The sequence below is a fragment of the Pleurodeles waltl genome, chromosome 10, assembly GCF_031143425.1.
Source record: "Pleurodeles waltl isolate 20211129_DDA chromosome 10, aPleWal1.hap1.20221129, whole genome shotgun sequence".
In the NCBI taxonomy this organism is placed as follows: Eukaryota; Metazoa; Chordata; class Amphibia; order Caudata; family Salamandridae; genus Pleurodeles; species Pleurodeles waltl.
In genome coordinates this window covers 232,386,196-232,411,990 of record NC_090449.1, presented here as the reverse complement: position 1 = coordinate 232,411,990, position 25,795 = coordinate 232,386,196, and the positions used below count along the sequence as shown (strand labels likewise).

At 42.9% G+C, this 25,795-nt stretch overlaps 1 protein-coding gene across 6 annotated transcripts in view; it reads right to left on the bottom strand.

Annotated features, from left to right (window-relative positions):
* The window catches only part of CCP110 (centriolar coiled-coil protein 110), a 425,941-nt gene that overhangs the window by 165,626 nt on the left and 234,520 nt on the right, over positions 1-25,795 (bottom strand). For all 6 annotated transcript variants that reach the window (XM_069210241.1, XM_069210243.1, XM_069210242.1 and 3 more), the window contains one exon: positions 22,611-22,741. In XM_069210241.1, the coding sequence (XP_069066342.1) occupies positions 22,611-22,741 (131 nt within the window). The remainder of the gene's footprint in view (positions 1-22,610; positions 22,742-25,795) is intronic.

Here is a 25,795-nt window from a genome sequence, read left to right as displayed (position 1 = left end):
TAGAAAAAAATTAAACAAGACCGCAAATGTGGCTAATGTTAAAATAATATAACTAAGCTAAATAAAATATATCTAGGTTAAAGTGCACAGCGGCAGGCCAAGTTTGCTAAAATAACACGTATAAAATTACAGCCAAAATGGCTATACAACACCTTCCCCTTGCTGGTTTAAAAGGTGGTTTAAATCCTAATTTAATATATAAAAGCTACTAAAGTTCATCTTAAAGCATATATATGTGAGAATATCAATGATGACAAGTTAAAAGACACTTGAGCAGGTATGAAAAGGACAATGAAAAATATTAGCTGCGGCGTCGAGAAAGCCGAATTTCAGAAGTCAAAAGGAAATTCCTCAGCAAGGAAAACCAAGGAGCATTTGTGTTCCAGTGCCTGAGCACCACCTGAGGCAACAGCATTCTGTGATGTACCCAACAGTGAATTTAGAGCTGCATGATCCACAAAGGGCAACTCAAACGGCTTCCCTAAGCAAACGCACCCTCAACATGCATGTCTGGTAATGAGCCCTCAGCGAGAACATCAACAGATCAGTGTTCAATGAAAACAAGCGCTGCGTAGAAAACAAACTTTCAGTGCACATTCAAAAGGGCACCAGAGGCACTGAAACACAGGCTGCACACAATGCAAAATCGGTCTGAATGACAGAGACTAGTCACACTCCAATTGCTCCAGGAGTGGTGCTCCAAAGTACTGCATCCTGCGTTCACGGCACAGCTGCGCTGGTGGAAGCGTTTTCTGTCCTTGTTGTAAAGGGACAGCCATTGCACAGGAGAGGTAGCAACAGCAAAATGCTACCTATTATAGCCAAAGTTATCGGAAATCCCCCGAAAATACTGGAAAATATTGAATTGATGGCTGAAGGTATTAAGCCAACTATAGAGGAGAAGGTGTCAACGAAACCAGAACCAACAGCCTTATAGAAATGTGTGATTCCAGTAGTACTGGACTCATTAAGTATCCGTCCCATGAGTTCACCAAAGTGTCTCGGAAAGTTAGTACTTAAAAGGGACTGTATCTCTGCGGATGACCTTGCAACCTGGAGCTCATAGGTCTCGCGTGCAGATGTAAGCGCCACATGTTTTTGAAACAAAGCCTTGAGTCTGCTCAACTTGTCAAATTCACATTTGAAGTAGCAATATAGGACCAGATCTCAGCTACTTCCCTCTGTCGTGTAGAAGGAAAAAGTAAATTTCTGCAGCATGTAACAATTGTGGAGACCGAAATGACAAACTATTCCGTCTCGCATACCACTACAGCTCTCACTATTAAGAGCACACAGCTGCCGCTCGAGAGCACCTGGAACACAGGTCTAATCAAGGTGACTGGGACTCTCTTCAGATAACAAGCCAAGTTTGCTGCCAAAGTATTGCACGCCCCATGCAAGGACAGCTGTTTACACACCATCAAATGGTTGACAGAAGTCTTGCATTCAATACCGCTAAGAAAGACCCCTTTCATGCCACTGAGACATTTGTACGAGAAGGGTAGCTCCCACACCTCATGGATGTAAGTATCTCCTAGCCTTTCATATATGCCCACTGGAATGTATTTTAAGCAGGATGTGAACTGAAGTGTTGAGATAGGCAGATTGATGACCCCATGTATTAACTACTCAGCAGATGGTATTTCAGCCACAATAAAAGGAAAATTTTCTAATTTCTCAATATTAACATGACATAAGTTGCTTCCTTCTTAGCCATTATTTGTTGTCTCGTTAAAGTAAATGTAGAAAATATGTCCCTCGCGCCAACGTGTTGCCAGGGAATACAACCTGCTTTCAGTGTTTGCAGTGTCCAACCTAGTTGCTTAATGGATCTTAGTTGACTCTGTCCATGGTATAAAGAGGACATGTCGCTCTGTATTATGTTTATTGCAGACAAAAAGATGTTGTTTAAGGTGTATATCCGGTCGGACAGGGTATTAATTCCATTATCTACAACTGCTAATGCCTTCTTTAAATTTTCCTGATCTATGTGCCTTGACCGGGCAGCAGCTTTTTGTTGAGAAAGCTTCCAAATTTTATAGACTGCATATAAGAAGCACTTTCTGCATTGTTTTCTGGGGCCTAACAGGAAATCCTGTAAGTCAGTATTACTAGACAGGAGACTGAGGTGTTCTTTAACAGCATCTAGTGAGGAACTCTTCAACCACTGCTGGCATAGTTTCCCTACACTGTAGGGTGTCACTATACCCGCATGTTCAGATGACACATAGCGAGGGTCAGGCCTACTTGTTCCAAGACCCCCATGGAGTTTACAAAACGTTTAGGATACCGATTGGTATCTGTTGGCCACTATAACCACCCACCAGTACGTGAAGGTGAAGCATTAAACATGCCATTTTGGACCCATTCATAGAGCTGATCTTCAGTTACATTTATATATTTTTGCCATTTGTAAAATGTTGCAGGTGCAGGAATAATGGGCACATTTAAATCCTTAATTTTTGCTACACCTAAACAACTTGTCTGTTGCACAGTTTCATTTACAAATATCATTTAAACAGGTATCAGAAGTGCTCTACGTGCTTCATTTCCCCTTATTTGCCAAAGTTTGGTTCCCCACACACTTTTTAAGTCAATCAACTTCAACCAATATTCATAGCCTTCTATAGCCAACCAGAAAACAAAGGAATCCGAATAAATTAATTTTGTATCTGTCAACAATATATTTACATTTTCCATCAATGGCAATTTGAAATAATATGACTCAGCATTTCTAACACTTTGCCCAGAAAAATATGCATATTTTTCAGAATATGTTTTAGAACTCCCTTGAGGTGGAGTCGGGCAATGCTCCCCCATAGTCTTTGGGGTACTTGCTCTATGAATGAAATGGTGCCCATAATAATTATAACCGAACATGTCTCCATAATTTTCTTTGGATTGATAAACATCCTCACTTTCAAATACAGTAAAATACTGCAACTCAGATATCATCCCAGTCATCAGAAACAACTTCAGGTATTTTTTACATCATTCATAGGAAGTTTAAACACATATGGAATTTGAATGACCTCAGTTGGGACGTATATATATTAAATGTGACTTTATCCCACCCAATCCCATCAAGAATTGGTATAGCGGAAAGGTTCACAAAAGACAAGTCTCTGCGGACCTTGTGAGAAGAAAAATGGGGTTTTAGGACCTCATCCACCAGTTCAACTGTTGGTCATTTAGGAAGGTAATGCCATGTATCAGTAGAAAGAAAAGTAATAACAAAGCCAATCCAGAAGAGGAAAGCTATTACAGTCAAGGAAAGCCACAGATAGTTCCATGGGAGAACAAAATAATTAGTTTTGAGCCAAATTATTAACTTACGTGTTTTTGACAATTCAGATGCAAAAGAGGCAGATGAGTCCAAAAAGATGTCATTGATGTCGGCAAAGTATCCAGAAGCAGTTTGTGCGAAAATTGGAGCCATACTTTGAAGAGGAGAACTAACAGTGGTCTCCTGCTGTGGTTTGTAATAAACAATGCCATCCATTTGTGTAAAATTTGAGAATGATCAGTCAACATTTTCTGTGTTGCTTGTTGTAAAAGATGCTAGTGGAACTAATGAAAGATAATTTTCCAATCTCCCCAAACTCAGAGAGGTATCAGTGTTGCTACTGAAAACATGTAGAGGGACATCGTGACCAGTAGTGACAGGGATTCGGGTACTACTGATTGTTCTTCTTGGTCTGGTGTGCAGGATCGGCCACATGGTGTAACGTGACATTGTCGATGGAGACAAAGCGGTATTCTTTAGAACCAGACAGCGGTGGTAGTAAAACAGTTCTGGTACCATGTATTCCCAGGACTGGAAGCAGTGCACGATAAGAAGGACCAAACTCCTTTTACACAGCTACTTTTTCACGTACTAGATCTCCAACCTTTGGAATCCAGTCGGTAGATATTATCAGTACATCCTTAATTCCTAAAGAGGCAGCACTGGAAGAAGAGATGTCATCATGGAACTGTTGTAATTCCTGCAAGACAGTGAAACGTTTATTTGTGTCAAAGGGCGTTGCTGCTGCCTCCACACCAGGACCATCAAGATATGGAATATACATTTGAGTTCCAAACAGGCACTCGAAGGAAGTACGACCCCACAGGGAACTTTTAGGCAGCTTATTAAGTGCGCTCTGGACTCTGTACAGGGGATTAAGCAGACTATGGGCCTGATTACAACTTTGGAGGAGGTGTTAATCCGTCCCAAAAGTGACGGATATACCCCCAGCCGTATTACGAGTCCATTATATCCTATGGAACTCGTAATACGGCTGGTGGTATATCCGTCACATTTGGGACGGATTAACACCTCCTCCAAAGTTGTAATCAGGCCCTATGACCCGTATCTAGTACTCTGGCTGTTAAGAATTGCTTTAAATCTCAGTTTTGTTGCACCGCGACACTATTTGCTTCAGGATGAAATGGAGACGAGTAATAGAGTTGGAGCCCTAACAAAGCCATAGCATCCCTGAATGCCCTTGAGGCGAAAGCAGGGCTCTGGTATAAGAGGAAAGCCGCAACTGCATATGTGCCGATAAAGACTTGCAAATCTTTAATAACAGTTCGAGCATCAGCCGAGCCTTGCGGCGGCACCCATAGAAATCTGGAGTAGGAGTCAACAGCAACTAAAAAGTATTTGTATGCGCTGTCAGGAGTCAAAGGACCACAATGGTCCAGGTACACACATTGTAATGGTTTGTTAGAAATTAGGAGGGGTGTTTGCAGTGGACGTTTGACGGTGGAACCCTTAATTTGTTGGCACATAGCCCAACAAAGAACATACTGCTTGGTCTCTTTGTATAGACCTGGCCACCAATAACGAGCCTGCAACAATGATATTGTAGACGCCACACCTGCATGGGCAGAAGCAACTCCCTTATTTGCTGCTTTGATCAACTCTGATCTTACGTCTTTATTGGGAATCACTTGAACTCAAACGCCTGGTATTTTTACTTCTACATCAAGCATGCCTCGCATCCGGTAGGAATATTTAGTGTGCTATCCTTTAGGTAAAGGTATACCGTCGGCCAAGGCTTTCACAGCAGCCAGTATTTCATCGTCCTGTTTCATCCTAGAACGAGTTACTGCAGCAACAGAAGCTGTAGCTACTGCTGATTTGGCTGCTTCATCAGCCAGTGTATTCCCAGCAACGCGTATTCCAACGCGTTGGTGTCTAAGTGTATGTACTACATGGACATTTGGTAGCGTTTCCTTCAGATAAGCGACTTTCCCCCAAAGAAATCAGTGTTTGACAGTGTTACCTTTGGAATTCTGGCACCAATAATGCAGATATTCACTGACGGACTGGACACAATAGTACGGCTCATAGAAAATCAGTGTTAGCTGGTCAGGATCCGTATGTTCCAGTGCCATCACCAGAGCCTTTAGCTCTGCTAGTTGTGCAGTGCAATCCCCTAGGGTTTGTGTATAGGTATGTTGTGGATAGAATTTACTACCCTCCCTGTAGCCGCTTACAACTGCGCGAGCAGCGGAGTATTGATGCTTTGTGCCTGTAGCAAGTTGTGCTGAGCCATCGGTGTACATGACTCTTTGATACTGATCAATAGGCAATGTATTTACCGTAACTGGGTATTCTAGTTCATATTGAAAAAATTCTTGAGTTTGTAATTTTGGGTCAAAAATATAATCAACATCAGTGGCTGTCAAAGATGTTGCCCATTGGATCCAACATGGATGTAATGCTTTAGCGTTTGGAACGCTGGCTTTGATAACCGCCTCAAAGGCTGGGATTGGAGATACGTCAATAATGCATTTCCCCTGGGCTAGTGGTCTTTCTTTAATGACAGCCATCTGAACAGCAGTGAGAATTTTCTCAGTGGGAGCAAAACGTTGTTCTGCTGTTGAGTCCAAATGTGATTTGTATGCAATCGGGACTGTCTCACCCTCACTGAATGTTACATAGGTGAAATCAATGGCACCAGCAATTACTCTGATGACCAGATGTTTTTTTTATTGTCCCTTGGGTGTAGGTGTTGTGCTGCAAAGCATGTCTTGTTGCAATGCTCTGAGTATGCGTGTGTTTGACTGTCCAGAATTAACTGGAAAAGTCAGGCTGTATCGAGTCATATAAGGGTTTGATGAGTGATGCATGATCTGGAATATAAATTTTGTCAAAATTCTGAAAACCCAATAGTGATTGGAGTTTTGTTTATTTTTTTAAAATGGTATTTGGAGGCTGTAACTGTGCGCATTATTCTAATAAATGTGGCGCTAGGCTTGTTCCTTCACTTAATAATTCATGTACCTGAAACAGGACATTAAGGAAGGCTTTTTTTTATTTATTTTTTATTGAATTTATAGCCGAATTCGGCAAATCCTATAACAATGCGGGCTACCCGTCTTAGATGTTGCAGTAATTCATCATCCTATGTAGATATCATCTACATAGGACAATGCTTCAGGGTCAATGTTGTGCAATATTGAATTTACACGAGCCGCTAACAGTCCTGGACTGTTCTTGTACCCATGTGACAAACGACTGAATTTTTCTGGCAGCCTAGTGCACTGAAACTTGTTAAGTCTCTACTCTCAGGCGCTATATCGCTGAAGAAACAATTGGAAATATCCAATGTTTTTTTGTCTTTTTTGCACACTATGCTATTCATAAGTGCTGTGCTATGAGAGTTTTGTATAGCATATGTGCGTGTATGAATGTTTAACTGTCTGTAGTCTAAAGACTCTTCTGTATAAATGGTCTGGTTTAGCTACAGGGAATAAGGGATTATTCATTGGTGAGACAAGTTTCGATTATTCCCTGGTACCCTAGTTGTGTGAGGATTTCCATCCCAGGTGCCTTAGCATCATCATGTTTTATTGGGTATTGTGGTTGAGGTTGATTTTTAATTGGAATTACATGATAGGGGGGAATCTTTATCCCACCCTACGTGGTCGCGGTATAACGCGCGCGCCTGCGCCAATGCCCAATCAATAGCGTAGGATTCTGTGAGCTCATCGGGAACAAGGGGCGAGAAAGGTTTGATAACCTCTTCCACATATGGGCAAGTATGGACAAATTCAGGTGGCCAATCCTTTTCTGCCAGTAATATATCATAAATGTTAACAACGCGGTCCCAAAAGATTGCGTCAATTGTGCGTTCAATGTCTCCTTCCAACTGTATTGTTACTTTGTACACCCCGTCAGGCTTGGAGACACCCATGTATTTCACCTCCAGATGCTCTTGAAGATTCTGGCAAACTATTGTGACCTCTGCTGCGCTGTCTAGCAGAGCTAGGGCCCACATCTTGTTCTTCAATAGAGCCCTCTTCTTGAGTGGCATGACGAATCGCAACTGCTGCCACTTTTTTCTTTTTCAGCTGGATTTTTTGTTGGACGTTTCTCTTCTTTTTTGACAGAAACTTCTTTAGAGCGTTGTGATTCCTGTTTCGGTTTCAGGTACTCAGTTTTTCACTCTGACTGCCCACCTCTCTCACTGCGTTTTTCCGGTGAGTCCTGAAAGGAACAAGATTGGTGTGTATCAGTATACTGATATCTGTCAGGCGTTTTTATATTATCTCTATTTTTGAGATCATATCTATTCTGTAGGGTCTCCGAATGCAGAGATTCTCCCCATTCTTTTTTAGGTGTTTGTAGTTTTTTATCACAGCGTTTTTTAGAACCCTCAGGTGCTTGCTTGGTAGAATCTTTATTAGATTTATCCTGAAACTGTGGTTTAATGGGTCTGGCCCTCAGACTGTCTCGACCAATACTAGAATAGGTCTCCGCGATAATCTTTGGCAGCTCACGTTCTTGATCCTGTACAGGAACATCCCGGAGCCGCATACTGCTTCCCCTTTAAGGGAACTTAGAATAATGGAAGATACAGTGGCAACATTTGCCCATAAGTTGCATCCCCAAATCCACGGCCGGGGTAGCTCCGTATTCATCTTGAATTTGTTGTAACACTTCCGGAAGATTGGCAAGTGTTGGAATAATGTGTGCAGTAGTATAGAGCATGGCAAATACCGTGCCCCAAGTATTGCAGCTATCTACTGTGGGAACCATCTCAAATGGCAAGCACATAGTTAATATTCTATGCTTATCCTGAGGTCCCATATGGGGAAATACTGCTTCCACTGCATTTTTTTTTTTTAGCTAACCAAAACGGAATCTCTTCCTATTTGGCCGTTACCTTACCCATGATCGAATGTACAGTCGCAGGATTAATGCCTGATGTTGCTGCATGTGATTGCACTGGGGCAGCACATGCTGGGTTTGTATTTAATGTTTGCATTAAAAACTGCACTAATAGTCTGTATATTGCTGTAAGCTCAGTATATAAGCAGAGAACCTTAGCTACTGCTAAGGTTGCTGGATCAGGGTGCGGTGTATATGTGGCCAATAAAGGCCAAGGTAGGACTATCATTACTTTGAGGACCTAACCTAACATGTAGGACTGTATGTGGTAGGGTGCCATCAAGCCAATTATTATGGTCTTGATAAAATAGAGGTATTTCTAAATGTGCATATCCTCTATATTATGCAGGTCTGTTTGCAGGTGAATAGTGGTGAAATGTATTTGTGTTCCTATCGGCTGCTGGAAATATGACCCAAGTATAGAACATTTCTGTTCTATATGCTGCATGAGCTTCAACAACAAATGTAACTGGACCCCCCTAGGCTGTGAGACCATGTGCCAATAAAAGTGCAATAAGGGGTGGTCACATATTAACTGAAATTGCTACCCGTTGCGGGTTCGCCAAGGTAAATAGTAAAATTTGTTCAGAGATAAGCACACCAAATGAAGATTATGCTTTTAGGGTTCAAGCTTGAACAAACTGCAGCGTTAGTTAGGTACTCCCTACTTAGCTGAGGAGGAAAAATCCTCAATACCACAGACGTCTCCGTAAATAGGACTGAGGTGTCTTTGCATGTAGTGAGACAGAGATACTCAGGAGAACCCAAAAATGAGTGCCTGACCAAACGTTGGTAGCGCCATGTCACGTAGGTTCTCATTATCCTAATGAGACTACTGGATTTGGGTGGCAGAATCACTTGTACTGTGGGGGACTGAGTCTGACCCTGCACCATGTGACACCTGTCGGCATTATCCGGGTTTGTTCCGGCTAACTAGCAGTGCCCCATCTTCATCCAAGAGCAGGGATGATTGGAGCAACCAGGTGCATGACATACATGACTCCTCAGGGGAATCATGGTCACTCAGATCTCATCCTTTTCGCTCAGTTACATTAGTTTCACATATGCAAGTATAGACAATCAGAGGCATAATATGGTTCAATAAGGTTTTATTGAATTAACTGCATATTAGATAATTAAGCATGATTTGTAATAACTAGGACGATGAAGCACAATAAGATTAAAATTGTGACAAGGACAGTAAAACACAAGAATAATGCTACCATACTGTCAATAAGGTTTATAGAGATAGTTCCTACCTAAGCTATGTTAGAGCAAGCATGTTAAGCTCGAATTCTGCCTTTCAGGTTCCCCCTGGGAAGACATCATCCCTCATACCTGAGCAAGAGGCCTGTAGTCTACATAAGCAGCTGTAGCAAAGTGCTCAGCTATCAGCACTCAGTCATGGTCCTCTGGCTGGAATCTCCCTCCAACGTAGATGGGCCAAAGTAGTATTTTATTTAAATTAAATTAAAAATAAAATAAAAAAAACAGCTGATGTTCCAAGACAGGATCCCCATGTAAGAATGTGCATGTTTCTGTGAACCTTGGAGACAAAGCATACCACTTTTGCCGGCAATCTATCTTACTGCAGCCTTGAGAAAAGCACAGAATAAAAGAAATGTCTTGTTTAAGAACGTAGTGCTGCCCAGGCGAAGAACCGCTAGATAGAAAAAGAAAAGAAAACCACAAATGTGGCTATTGTTAAAATAATATAACAAAGCTAAATAAAATATATCTAGGTTAGGGTGCACAGCGGCAGGCCTAGTTTGCTAAAATAATGTGCATAAAATTATAGCCAAAATGGCTACAGAACAATGGCATTATGAAAATTAGCTTCAAGAGATAATAGGATAAATTGAAGGCAAACTTCAATTTTTGTTCTTTAAAAAAAAATCTGTAGTTATTAGAATAAATTACATTATTGAAAACACATTTACATTTTTCAGGTGTGTGAAACAGTAGTAGCTTTAAGCCCAAGTACAAAACCAGGCAACAAACACCACAGTTCTCTACGTAGCTGTGGAAGAAAGGATCGTTATGTTAAAATGCAGCCAGACATTCTGCAAAAAAACTAATTATAAACCAACTTTCTCATCTGGGAACGTGTGGGTAAAAGGAAGCTAGGAAGAAAAAAACATGATGAGGCCAAAGAGGTACCAGGGACTCCCACAAAAACCTTAAACACGCGAAACCAGTCTCTTCCTTATTCCTCAAAAAGCTATCTGGCCATGTCAGTTGGGTGGAAGGGGTACTTTCCCCACCATGCAGAGCCCCTCAGCCTTCAGGATACAAGGTAGAGCCCCAGTCATCGAGCAGTCATTTCCTCACTTCATGGTGATTTTGCTATAATCTTTAGGATGGAGAAAAAATAACCCTTCCTTCTCTTGGGTTCCCCTCCTCCTGCTTTGCTGCCTGCTTCATGATTATGTCCCTTATGGAAGCATAATGAATTTGTGCTATGACAGTGCCCACTCCAATACCAGGTGGGGTATTGCCATTTAGATCGCCCTTGTTCACCCACAATGAGGATTCAGCATGGAAATCAGTGTTCTAAAGTATACAGAGGTTTGTAAGTCTGTACCTCTCAAGGTTTGTCACAAGCCATGTTATGGACTAAATGTTGCAGTTATTTTATTGAGCTAAGGTCGCTGCAGCTCAGCGCACCCTTTACATACATCTTCCCTCTAGCAGTCTTAACCGGACCGTTTTTTTAAATCTGGTACCAACCTCGCATCCACTTCTAACTTTGACATTACATATGGAAGGGTTGTAGGACTGCAATCAGTCTTCTTGTGAATGGTGTCTAGGGATGGCATTAATATATTTAACTTCAGTACCCTCTCCTGGGAACAACAAGTCCTAGGAAGTCACAAGTATGCAATGCTAGCTGAAAAAGTCCTCCTTCCCCATGTCACTCCTTAATCTCCCTCTTGTTTAGGCATTGCTCTGTTGCTAACATCAGCTTAGAGCTGGTCTTCTCCACACAACAGTCTCTCCCTTCAAACCAGGCATCAAGGAATCACAATTCAGTGGCTGCACAGAGTAGATCACCCTGTTTTCAATGGTGGCAGACCAAAGGACCCACAGAAGCCTTTCAGCTTCCTTCTTGACCAAAGAGAGCAAAGCCCTGATCCCCACATGAACAGACCCAGCACGAGTCTCTCCTTCGTAAGCAGGTGGGGATGACAACTGCTGTCTCACTTCCATAAATGGCAGTGACTCTGTAATAATATTGCCCCTTATCTCTACATGGTGCCCACTTGGTCCCGTGGGCCCTCAACCTCATTTGAATTCTCTTTAACACAAGTCAAGATTATTTTCTAGTCTGTGAAGATGGCTCCCTCTCCAAGCAAGTATGCATAGTGATAGATATCACTGGCAAGCTTTTATAAAGACACCCAGAGATGAAATAGGTTAACTGCATAATATGATGCTGAAGTAGAGTGAAACCATGAGTGTGAAAATTTGTTATTTACCTGTAACTGAGGTTCTCCAGTATTGGTATCTTTCATAGATTCACATGCTTGAATCATCCCCATCGTCGAGGTGGGAGTCTCACGATAACCCTAAATACACATAGCAGTAATACTGGAGAACCACAGTTACAGGTAAGTAATTTTCTTCTCCAGTATCGGATCTTTCATAGATTCACATGCTTGAATTAGAGTAGCAAGCAGTAACATTGATTAAGTAGGCACATAGCTGTACCCTTATAATCAGAACAAGCATCAGAATAACAATAGTAATAAGAGTAACAGTACCTCCAGATAGTGTTCAATAGCAATGTAACAATGTTCTTCTGAAAATAACAATCCGGCATAATAAGCAAAGATCCCCGCATTACAACAAGTATCTAGCTTGCTACGTTAACCGACAATTACAATAATCATTAAGAATAGAAAAAAGTTTAACCTTGACTAGAATAAGAAACCGTTGCTCACCTACCCTGGTTGCGGAGGTGGGATGATTGAAGAGGCTCACCTTAACTAAATAAATGCCTCAACACTGCTTGCCCCACCGATGTGTCCATGTTATTCGTCTCCTCAAGACAGTAGTGTTTCGTGAACATATGCTGGCTGGACCATGTGGCCGCTCTACAAATCTGCTGCAGGGGCACCCCTGCAAAGAGTGCAGCCGATGTGGCTACCGTCCTTGTCGAATGGGCTTTTACCCTGCTGTGGAGCGGCTTACCAGCTTGAATATGACAGATTTGGATCGCCAGGCCAATACACCTGGTTATGGTCTGCTTGGATACTGGAAGGCCCTTCCTTGCGTCTCCAAAGGCCACAAACAACTGGTCTGATTTGCGTATGCTCTGAGTCTTCTGCAGGTAAAACTTCAGACTCCTTTTAACGAATGTAATGCCCTTTCTGCCACTGTCTGCGGATTAGGAAAAAAGGTTTTCAAGGTAATCGGTTCATTCAAATGGAAAGTTGAGGGGACCTTCGGAATATACTTAGGATTAGTTCTCAGAATTACGCTAGTAGTGGTGAACTGAAGAAAAGGCTCTCTGATAGTGAATGCCTGTATGTCACTCACTCTCTTAGCCGAAGTAAGAGCCAGCAATAACACCGTTTTCCATGAAATGAACTTTAGTTCTGCTCTGTGGATCGGCTCAAAAGAGGGCTTCATGAGCTGCCCCAGGACAACATTTAGGGACCAAAACGGTGGAGGCTTCCGCACCAGTGGAAAAGTACGAAACAGGCCGCTCAGGAATTCCTTTACAATCCTGGTGGAATATAAGGAGACCACATTCTGAGACCTGCGGTATCTCGAAATTGCCGCCACGTGCACGCGGATGGAGGAATATGAGAGTCCAGACTTTGCTAGGTATAACAAATACAGTAGTATCTGTTCTGGAAGAGAGGAAATAGGATGGATCCCTTCAGCTGCACACCACACACAAAAATGCTTGCATTTCAACCTGTAGGTCCTATTGGTAGTATCTGCCCTAGCTCTGGCTAGAATCTCCGTACATTCCGAAGAGATGTTTACTGTGGCGTACTCATGGAACTCAGGAGCCAGGCCAATAAGTGGAGAGATGACGGATCCGGATGTCTGACTTGGCCCCGGTGCTTTGTCAACAGGGATGGCTTCCGTCTGAGTAGCACATGTGGCTGTTCCGAAAGCATGAGGAGCTCCATGAACCACACCTGTCTGGGCCACCTCGGTGATATCAATAGGAGGCGACAACCTTCCGCCTTCATCTTGCTGATGACTCTCGGTATCAGTGGGATTGGAGGAAAAGAGTAAGCATAAACGCCGGACCATCTCATCGAAAACACATTCCCCCACAATCCTCTCTGGGGAAGCCAGCTTGCATAGTAAGGGCATTTCTTGTTCTCGAGCGTGGCAAACAGATCGATCTTTGGTCTGCCCCATAATTGGAAGAGTTGGTCGGGCACTTCCTGGTCCAGTTCCCACTCGTGGTAGGGGATAATTGTGCTCCTCAGGGTATCTGCCAGCACGTTGGTCTGTCCTGGCACGTGCTCCGCCTTTAGAGAAATGTTGTGCGCTATGGCCCATTTCCAGATGCTCTGAGCCTGCTGCAAGAGCTGTAGAGACCTCGTGCCACCCTGCTTGTTTAGGTAAAACATGCTTGTAGTATTGTCCATCCTGATTATGACATTGGAGCCCTGAAGCCTTGGTAAGAAAGCCTTTAGAGCGAAATCTATTGCCTTGAGCTCCAGGTGATTTATTTGGAGTTGACTGTCCTTTGGAGTTCAGGATCCACTGATCTGAAGATCTTGAAGGTGGGCACCCCAACCTTCGAGGGAAGCATCCGTCGTCATTATATAGCGGGGCACCTGATGAAGAAACGTGAGACTGCTGGACATATTTGCTGTTGTCGCCCACCAAGCCATGGCTTTTCGCATTACCGATGTGATGAGAATTTTTTCCTCAAAAGATCCTGTACTTGGCACCATTGAGCGTCCAATTGCTCTTGTAGGGGCCGCATATACAGTCTGCAGTCTGGAACCAGTGGAATGCATGACAAGATCATTCCCAGCAATGACTTGTAGGTGCGAACTGAATCGCACTTTCTTGCCGAGAGCTTGCGGGTTAACATGTTCAGCTTTAGTTTCCTTTCCTGAGACGGGTACGCCTTGCTGCGGACAGTGTCTAGTACCGCTCCTAAGAAGTTCAATGTCTGTGTGGGGCGAAGATGTGACTTCCGGTAATTGACGGTAAGCCCTAGGTAGTCGAACAACTGGAGGCAGAGAGAGATGTGACACACCACCTGATCCTTTGAGGGTGCTTGGATGAGCCAGTCTTCGAGATAGGGAAACACCTGCATGCCCGACTGGCGGAGGTGAGTTGCCACTGGAGCCAGCATTTTTGTAAAAATTCTGGGGGGCGATTTTAAACCGAAAGGGAAGACCCGAAACTGTAGACGCATACCAGCCACCTTGAACCTGAGGATTTTTCGATGGTTGCAGTGTATTGAACATGAAAATACACATCATGGAGGTCTAGGGATGCCATATGATCTCCGGTACTCAGGAGGCGCAAGATGTCCTGCAGTGTTACCATCCTGAACAATTGTTTCTTCAGAAACTTGTTTAGTGACCTTAAGTCCAGAATGGGGCGACAGTCTCCTGAAGGTTTCTTTACCAGAAAGAAGCGTGAATAGAACCCCTTGTTCCTTGAGGAGCAGGGACCAACTCTATTGCGCCCTTGCGTAGCATCACCTGTACTTCCTTGAGGAGTTGGGTTAACCGTGGAGGTGGAGGGCCCGACGGAGGGACGTCCAGTGGTTTCTGTATGAACTCCAGAGTACGCCCTCTGGCCACCACATCCAACACCCATCTGTCGGATGTTATGGCCTTCCAACGAAGGAAGTGAGAAGTGATGCGACCCCCGATCTTGGAGCCCCTGGTAGCGTAGGAAGCTGGTATGGCTAGCTGGTCATTGTTTTCTTCCGGTATCTCTTCCCCGTGGCGCCGGCCTTCCCTTCGCTGAGTGCCTATATGCAGCGGTAGGTGGCAATCGATAACGCTGCTGATGCTGGCTGTATTGCTGCCTGGGTCCTGTTGAAGAGGACTGATACTGGGGTCTGTACTGTTGGAAGCCGCCTCGAAAGGAATAACTTCCTCTACCCCTTGCCAAACGAAAGGGCTGCTTCCGGTACTGCAAGGTACCAAGAGATCTTGCATATCAGTACCCGTTTTGATGGACTGTAGCATGTCGTCCACATGCTTCCCAAACAGACTTTCCCCATCATACGCCATATCCAGAATGCAGCTCTGGACCTCCGGACGGAAGGATGTAGACTTGAGCCACCCCTGGTAAGACCGCTGCTCCAGCGAGTTGTCGGAATTCTGTTAAGGAAATGATCTCCGCTGCGATCTGCTCACCCTCCTGCAGCACCTTCTTTGCTTCCACCTTGACATCCTCAGGCAAGAGATCTTTATGAGCTAACATGTCCGCCCACATCTGGCGATCATACCTCCCTAGTATGGCCACGAAGTTAGCCGCATTCACCGTGATCGCCGCCACCGAGGAAAATCTCTTACCAATATTGTCCAATCTCCTCCCATCATTGTCTGGAGGCGCTGCGATAGGTGCGAAGGGTTTTTAGATAGACGCTGCGCTGCCTGGGATATTACCGAATCCGGCTTCGGTTGTGATATTAAGCAGGCTGGAGTGTTATCAGGGTCCTTGTACTTTTCCAGCTTTGGAAGTTGTGAAGGCAGTGTCGCTGGATTTTCATTGCCTTCAACTCCTCCTGCCATAGGAAATCTACTATCGGGATTGCTCTTACTGATCTCCTTGATGGCTCTTTGAAGTCATATAAGAAACAATCTGTTTCCTGAGAAAAAATAGTTAAGTCGAATCTCTTGGCCACCCTTTCCATTAAATTGTGAAAACCCCCAATGTCTTCAGGGGGTGAATCAACTGGACCAGCTGGCGGCGTTGACGGTGTGGGAATGAGGTAGTCACCCCACTCACTAGAAGCTGCCTCCATTATCTCCCCTTCTTCCCTCTCGTCATGCGTCGAGATATGGTCATCGTGTGTTTGGGGAACCAATGGGATGCTTCTGTGTGGTGTTCTCAGGAGACTGGTCATAGGGGTTTGTATAGGTGTCCACTGACTGTAAGGCCCGGATGGAGTTACAGTTGTCGACGGTGGAAAACACCAACAGCAGTCCTTTAGCATGCTCTGGCGATGCGTCACCAATGACCTAGGCATGGGGAAAGAAGATTCTTGTTCCCCCGTTGGGTATGAAGAGTCACGTTGATATGTGGTTGAGGAATAATAGAGCTGCTCCTGCCGTTCCTCCTCCTCGTCCAAGTCCTGGCACTTTACATGCAGCTGAGATGGACTACTGACTGCACCAAACATTCTGTCATCCTGGGAATAAATGTCCTCATCATCCAGGAGATGCTGCGGTGGATATGGCAAGACCTTGCTTGGAGAAGTATGCCTTGGAAGAATTGGTGATGTTTTTTCTCCCTTGGTGATCAACGAAAGGGCAAGGAACCTTGCCGAATCGTGCTGTACTCTGAAATCCCCAGAGGGGGGCATCATGGCGGACGATTGAGCTGCCGAAATTTCAATCACTGCTGTCGACAGTTCAGTTTTCGTCGTCGACAGTCCCTTTGTCGACGGTTCTCTCGTCGACTCATGCGTCGCCGACGGGTCTCTCGTTGACGGTTGTCTCGGTGCAGGTGTCCTCGTCGACGGCACCTTCCTGATCCTCATGGACAGGCACTTCGTCGACGGATGGAGTATTGCTGCTTCCGCCGTCAACGATGCCTTCTTGAAGATTTTAGCAGTGATAATAGTCATCGATGAAAGCAACGATGATGTTACTATCATCGGAGACACCGCCGTAGTAAACGACGACGTCATTGTCGTGACCATCGACGGGGTCGTCGTAGACGGGCGTTTCTTGGAAGCATCAGAGGAAGGTCTTACCGGATCCCTAGTCGGCGACAGGGACAGAGAGGCACTTTTTGGGGGTGCCTTTTTTCCCCACAGGCGTCGTAGGCTCTGAGCGAACCTTTTTGAAGAGTTTTGCCTGGGTCTCTGATCCGGAGGTAGCAGATTCTTGGCGCCATGCTTCTCCATAGATGTATGCTTTGCCTTTTTAACCACTTTCTTCGGTGGTTCCTCTGGTAGCCTTCCTTTCTCCCCAGGTCTTTTGAGGGAGCGAGATGATGCTTCACTCTCGTCTGAAGATGGGTTTTCCATGGCCTTCTGACTCTGCAGCCACAACAGAAGCCTAACCTCACGGTCCTTGAGGGTTTTCCGACTAAAGGTGCAACAGATTTTACAGTCTCTCACCATGTGGTCAGAATGCAGGCAGTAGATACACTTTTTGTGGGGGTCATCAACATGAAGTTTCTTCTTCCCACAACTGCCACAATCTCTAAACAGACCCTTTTTAGTCTGCTGAGACATATTGAGATTGTAAAGGTGAAATTTTCTGACAGAAAAAATCCTGTCAGAAAGGTATACTGAGCAGAGCTCAGGGAGACTCCCTTCACATGACGTGCGGTACAAAATCTGAGGGAAAGAGCCTCTGTTGGGAGTGTTCTAGATTGGCTGTGGCTCAACTTTGGGTCTTTTTGCAAAAGGACATGGATAGGCTATAAAAGAACCTAGGTGGGCCATTGGGGAATAGTGTGTAAAGTTTACTGCTATGTGTATTTAGGGTTACTATGAGACTCCCACCTCGACTACGGGGATGATTCAAGCATGTGAATCTATGAAAGATCCAATACTGGAGAAGTTCCACCACTCCTTTTTTTCCATGGAAGAGAATTAACCAGCCATAAATAGCATGACCAGGAGGAAAGCTCCACAGCTGAACAAGATACCAAGAGATCTCTACCTCCCCAAGCCAGTTGTATTGGGCTTTATAGTGAAAGTAATATCTAATCCCATATCCAAGGGGCAGAGATACCGGAAACATTGAGAGATCCAGAAATAATGCCAATCCAGAAACAAAGGAGATAAATATAACCAAGCTAATTACAGACAGATTAGCTTGATAAGCAATGCTAAAATAAATACATTTGGCAGGCAGCTGTTGGTTTCCCTCCATCCAGGTTTGAATTTTTGCCAAGTGTCACATCTTCAGGTCACATATGAGTACTACAGAACAAGACAGAGCAGGTGTTTTGTTTCATTCAAATCATATGAAAATCTGTTGTGTTAAACAGAGGTCATCTGTATGCAGTAGTCGTTGACCTGAGGGTAGGCTTTGAATTGATTCCTTGAGTGAAACTATATGCTGCACTTAAAGGCATGAGGTTGCCAATCAACTTGCTTGACATAATAATACATTTGTAAAGTAATAACTACGTGCAAGTGAGATGGGGAAGGGGAGGGCGAATTGACATCAAGAGGGGAGCTCCTCAGGGCTGTGTTTTAGCACCAACCCTGTTCACACTCTACAAGAATGGGGTAAATTGACACGGACTGCAAGGGTGACCCTCCTAAACTGGCAGATGAAAGAGTCCCTGCCCTGTTCGCAGATGATACACTATTCATTTCTAAACCCCTGTGGGTCTGCAAAATGTTCTTTGGTTTTCAACTTCCTGTGTACATTGTCTTGGAAACCAGTGTCACTAAACCAAATTCATAGCCTTTCGTCCATACAGGTCTTTTAGAAGAAAAGCGAAGTTTGGATCCACCTGCTAGGAACACACCTAGAATTTTGACTATCTGGGAGTGGGGACTGCGAACACGTTGTATTGGGCTCCCCAAATACTGAAGACCCAGGTGACTTTACAGTATGCAGGGACAGTGGTTGAGAAGAAATTAAATAGATCTAAATTACGACAGCTAACACCTGCACTTGAGAACTACCGCAGAAGACAGCTAAGTGTGGCACTCTATCGCAGAGAGCCGGGGTTCGGACCAAACCAAGGGTTTAGTGACAAAAGAATAGATTTATACAATCTATACTCATGTTGGCCCATAGTGCTCCACTTACACCGATGTGCCTAGATCCAAATAACATAGCACATGTTGCATCCCTTCAGACCACTGACCTATTGATAAGACTCTGAGCTACCAAATCGGATTCTTTTTAAACAAGCATTTGCAGATTTTAAAACCTTAGATAAGTACGGTTCACTAACTTGGTTTAAACACATCAAGACCTGGATGTACAAGCTGGGTTTACACATAACCTAGGATAACCCAGAGCAGATTACAAGGGAGATGCTGGGCCACAATAAAACAAAGATACTTGATGCATGTACAAAATCAATGGTTTTCGGAGCCATTATATGGTGCCCTGACTGGGCAATATCTTTATTTCAGGAATGACCTGGAATTTGAACCGTTTCTGGATTATACAGAACCACCCCGAGCAAGACCAATCTTTTTAAAATTTAGATATGGGATTGTACCAGTAAACATATTTTGAAGAAGGTGGCGAGAGCCTGTTACTTCACACACCTGCCCTGTATGTAAATTAAGCCCAGAGTCTGAAGAGCACTTTGTTCATGTGCCCATTTTATCAAAATCTGAAGAAAATCTGGATAACTTACTATTTGCAGTCTATGTTGCATAAGATGTCTTACAGATGCCACCTGTATTCTAAGAACTGAAAATACTGAGTAGGCTGTGTTTTCTGTCTCAAGATTCTTATTGTATGCCGGGTGAAAAAGATGTATATCTCTTAAAGCATGTTAGTATAACAGACTAAATGAGTACATGAATGAGTATTGTCATGATTTTTGTTTTATATTGGTAATTGGGGGAATGTTGCACTTTATTTTTACAGTATGCTTTAATGTATTTAAGATTTTATGTATGTTTTATAATAGTTTTTCCTCCGAAGTAACTGAATAAATAAATATAAAGATGATCAATATCTCTTTGGACATAAAACAGACATATGTCTCCTAGACAGCACCTTTCACACCCCTTTTCTGGCCCTCCTTTTGGTTTCTTAAGAAAGAGGCTATTCGTGTTTTTTTCAAATGCTTGCCCTGTTTCACTGTGGATTTTATCACAGACCTACACCACTGAGAAAAACTTGGGTGATGAAGGCAAAATAGTCATGGAGCCTTCTTTAAAATTACATCTCTGCTGATGGTGCAAGATCTACACAGCAAAAGTTGGCTTTTTAAAAATCAGATGTGTCTGTAGTCTTTAATTGCCACTCATATTTTTACTTCATTCAAAGCGAAACATCAAAAGGGAACTAAACAAGGATACATACTGGCATAAGACAGCTTTCTGGCATTAATAACAAGATCTCAGGATTCCCTAAAAGCATTAATGATTTGGTTACAAACGTTAGCTGTTCACTAACATACTTCTAAAGGCATTATGTTATATTTGGCTTATATAACCTGCCTACTAAGCCTTGCAGAAATGTTCAGTTCCTTTTCATGCTACAAAAATAATTGCTTGAACAGTACCTGCAATACCTACTTCAAAGATGATAAAAATACAAAATGACTAATGGCCCTACACATGGGAATCCAAACAACTTACACGCCTAGGGACCGTCCTTAGTTGGCAAATTTAGGAACCTTGGAATGGTGATGTAGACAGTGGATTTGTTTTTCTGGATTCAAAAGCATACTTTCCAATGTCCTTTATTTCACCTAGTTAGACACTGGTTCATAGACAATGAGCTATTTACACCCATCATATCTATTAATCATTGTAAGCAAAACCACTGGACTGCATGAAATTTTGAAAATAAATGCTCTCAGGGTACAATAAAGTAACTTAAAGCCAACCTACTTCTACTGTTAAAGCACCACTCTGCATTCAGCAGGTTATAAACAATATCAAGATCGACATTCAGGTCTTGATGGAGGTATACAATATACCTAGATTGAGCTACGGAACTATTGTAGGACTACAAACTGTGTATTATAGATCATACACAAGTTTATGAAACCAGACTCCACAACATTCAATTTACTGACTGCCAGTTGTTCATAAGCGGGATGTTTCTTGTTCTATAATATATAAACTTCTATTGAAATAAAAACTGGACTGGAAGATGATCATAGCTGTGTCATTGGCAACAGTTACACTTATTTTGGGCAACTACAGAAAGCACTGCAAACGTACAAGCCACACTAATCCCTCATTAATATACAAACTGGGGGTTGTGAGAAAACAATAATTGCAGGAGATGCCAATCCAAGCAAGCCAGATTCTACCATATACTTGACTTCTGCACTGCAGCATCAGATTGGTATGTATTTTAATAGAATGAACATAAACATAGCAACAAACATGCACACAACAAAAAAAAAACATGTGTAACCATAGTCATCTTGGAAAAACAATAACTGGTATGCAGTATAATAGGGAGTAAGGCATTTTTCTAAGAAGCAGGAAATCAAATATACCCATGACTGACTCTTGTGTTCTGGCTGTGGCAAAACTTACCCAAATGGGAAGAGTTTTAAATTATCTTGGCATCTGGGACACTTAATGAACTAATGCAACACCTGCATAACATGAACATCAGTATCTTTGTAACTCATTGACAAAGTCCTTCTGGTACTTCTCTAAACACCGTCTAATAACAAATTCTGAGCATACCCTGAACTACTCATATTATTACTAATATAGATGAAACATGATATCCAGTCTTAAGATGTCCTGAAATATGGAACATATGTTACATGCATATTCACTTTTTTACTACACCTGATCTTCATACTTCTCTAAATAATGAGAAACAACGGCTACTTACCTGTAACTCCAGTTCTCCCGAAACTGCACTTTTAATAGATTCACAAGTTTGAATATTTCTCATCTTCCCCATTGTTGGGCTGGGAACCCCTGGTAGTCAATGTTAACATAGTAGTGCTAATGCACTCCAATAACAGTGAAAACAGTCATAGACCATAAGTAGTTTATTGACTTCTGTGAACCAACCTCTGGCCAATTAGGTGAATGGAAGCCTGAGCTCTCAAGCCCCCACAGTGGCTCAGTTGTTCAGATTTTTGCCTGTAATGAAGCGGGCAGCAAGGTATCACCTTAGAGCGCTGTTCTTCTCTGAATATGTTTTTTACTTATGATTCTGGTGTACAACTGCTCCTTGGGAATCCTCACACCTCCAGCTAATGACAGGTCAGCCTCTTTGTGGAGTTGGGCGCTCCAAGTTACATTCACCTTATTGGCCAAAATTTGCGCTAAACAAGGATGTGAATGGACTAGATATAGTTTATGGCTGTTTTGAAAGTTATTTGAATTTAAGTATTTGGCTATGTAAACGCAGCCTACTGTGGGTTCCAGGCCTGATTATAGGGAATACTGAAATATTTCATAGGTGTTAGGAGCCTGCATATCCCTCTTGGTGCCGGCTATAAGGAGAAAACCAGATTCAGACATTTTAATGTTATTGTTTGGTCATCTATCTAACGCTATGCAACAATTTTCAACTGAGACTGTCCAAAAGGGAAACATAAATATACTTCTTTGCATAATTGTTGAATGACTCACCTGAGACCATCTTGGTCTAGCTCTGGTAACAGATCGTGGGGCAGGGGTTCCATCTGGTGCAGATTTTAAGTGGTAGAATGAAGAGTCATTTGTTGAAACAAAACTGTGCTGGGAGCTTGTGTTCATCGACCCTGCATGAAGGAAAAATATACTATAAAAGAAAGTAAAGTATCAAATGACAGTAACGCAGGCATGCAGATTAGGTAGTATTAATTAGCTGCAACTGAATAATTTTTGCAAGTTTTACACAACATTTAAATATGTTAACATGTAGAAATACGTCTAGCTAGTTCTCTGGGCCCTGCACAACTCAATGGCAGCTCAAAACTCCTTTTAACAAGAATTGGCACTATCCCTGGAATGCAAATATCAGATGCTATTATACTCACTGAGATGCCAATGGTCTTTTTAAAGCTTTGACCTGAAGGGGCGGCAGAAATGAACAGTTAAGGCTCACTCTTGGATTCTGTCCAAAGAGATCTGAGAGCGACATGAAAGCACAATCTTGTTCCCTCACAGTACATTTAAGAAAAAATGAGGAAAATTCTTCTCAGAGGTCGATTACCAGTTATGGGACTCTTTCAGATTATTTGCAGCAAATTCACGACTTTCATTTTAAAAGGCAGTAAACATGGGTCTAAGCATTGTTGCTGTGGGAAAGGGTGCTTGTAGTTTGTTGTTTGTTAGAATGTTTAGTTCAGGCAGCACAAGCATTCCTCAAGATAAATAGATTGTTCAAGAAGTGTTATTCCTTTTTATATAAAGCCTTCACTATAAAAAGCAAACATGCAGTAACTAGAAGAGGTTTTATGAGATACCTAGATCCCTCACAGTAAGGAAGGTACTGATGCTGTAACTATCTGTTTGTAGCTTGTAGTGCTATAGATCCATATGCTCTGCACACTCTTGTCACCTACAGTTTTGAGTCAACGTGTGCAAGCTGATTTTGTTATACCCCCTCCCTTAGCACACAATGCACAGGGCACAGATTTCACCTCATATTGTGTTCCCAACTCTCTCCCCCAACAGATGAGTGTGGGATATGGAGCAAGTGCGGATGAAAGGTATGGTGCACTCCCATGGAGGAGGGTGGGCACACCTGAATCAACAATACTACAAGCTACAAAACCAATACTTAAAAGGTAAATTAACCTTTTCTGTTTATAGCATAAGTTGTTGTAGATCACTTGCTCAGCACTAGACTATAAACCAGGATCCACCATAAGGTAGATAAACTTTTGTAAGCATGTGCCTCAAAGTTACAAGCATTATCTGGCCAACTTGAGCCTCCAGACTGGCATGAATATTAAAGATTATTATATCAATATATTGAGCACACTAGTATGTAGTAAAAATGTGCAGTGTACACCAAGTAGCTGTGTTCCATGTCCGCAGGCAATACGTCACCAAAGAAAGCCATTGTAGACCCTTTCTTTCTTGTAGAGTATGCCCCTGGCACACAAGACAAGGGATGTTTTGTTCTTCCATAGCAGACATTCATCTATAACTATCCACCTTGCAAAACCCAACTTTGAAATGGTGTTTCCCTAAACAGGGTTAGCAAACGAGACAAAAAATGGTTTGGTTTTATGGATGGACTTGGTTTGGTCAATGTAAAACATTAGTGTCCTCTTAAAGTCGTATACCTCTTTTTCCACCACCAGCTGTCGACCTGGAAAGAAACTGGGTAGCTCTATGGTTTGGTTGACATGGTAAGGTTAAACAACCTTGAGAAGATTAGCCATCATGGCGTCTCTATCCTGAGTATCTGAAGTTTTTTTCCTCCATAGTTAAAGTCTGCAACTCACAGGCTCATTTCAAGGAAGTGATCACACTCAGATAGGCCACCTTCCAAGAAAAGTATTGCACTGTGCAAAGGGGAAGTGGCTCAAAGAACTAGCAAAATGACCAACGTAAGCACCACATTAGGGTTCCACATAGGGACTAGCGGTGCCCTTAGAGGGATTACTTTTTAGGCAATCCATAAATGCCTGAATGATAATTTTGAAGGAGCAAGTTTTTCATGTTTTGCATGCAAGCTGGTATTGTCACTAAATGGAGCAGATTTGATGTGTATGCAAATCCTACTTTTTGAAGGTACAGCAGATCGCAAACTATGTCTTGCACCAAAGCTTCCACAAGCTCTGTTTTTAAGTAGCGATGTAGAAAGTGCTTCCATTGTGCAGCACAGCATGCCTGCGAAGTTGGTTTGTGGGCCTCCTGTTGAATAAGCATACACTGCTCGAGTAATTGGAGAGACCCAAACTCTATGACATTTGTAGCCAACAGCGAGATTAATTTCCTGAAGGTTTGGCTTTCTGAGCTGTTTCTAATGCTCTGTCAGAAGATCAGCCCTGAAGGAGAGCTTTTATTTGGATGGACTACTAGTTTCCGAAGTGCTGAGAACCAAGAGTGCATTTCCACATTTTCCAGGTTCATACTATCAAAGTTAGTTGTTGACCTTTGTTTGAGCTTCCTCGTTACATACAGCGTCAGATACAGCAGAGGAAAAGCCTAAGCAAATATCCCTGACCAACATATTGCATTCTCCATGGAACATAGCTATAGTACTGGAGGTGAAGCTTGGGCATTTTGTGTTTTTCGAAGATAGATGTGCCCCATCAGTGAATGACACATCGATGGTCCATGTGCCCCCATCCATGGAAGGAATGCTGAAGTACTTTGGAGTTCATCTTTGTACTTGTTGATGTGTTCCCCATACGATTACGAGGTCCTCTCCTGGCATATGATCTGCAAGGATATGTATCTCATTGTGAATAACCCAGTGCCAGATCTTTCGAGCTAGGGATGACAGCTCAACAAGTCCCCCAGTTTCTTGATGTAATACATGGCAGTCGTATCACCCATCATCAACAGGACTGCTTTAATTCAAATGTGTGCATTGAATACTCTATTGCTGTCAGTTTTAGAAACTTAATGTGATAAGGGTACTGGGATGCAAGAACAAGATTAACAATCATGTTGTCCAGATGCGCTCCCCACCTATGAGTTAAGCATCCGGGGTTGTGTTTACTTGCGTTGGAGAATCTAGAAAAAAAATGCCCTGTGACAAATTTTGGATGATCCATCATGCTAGGCTGTGCAGGACTCTGAGCTCTAACTATACCAGATCTTCTTACTGACCTGCCACTTGTAAATATTGCCTGGCTAGAAACTCCTTTAAA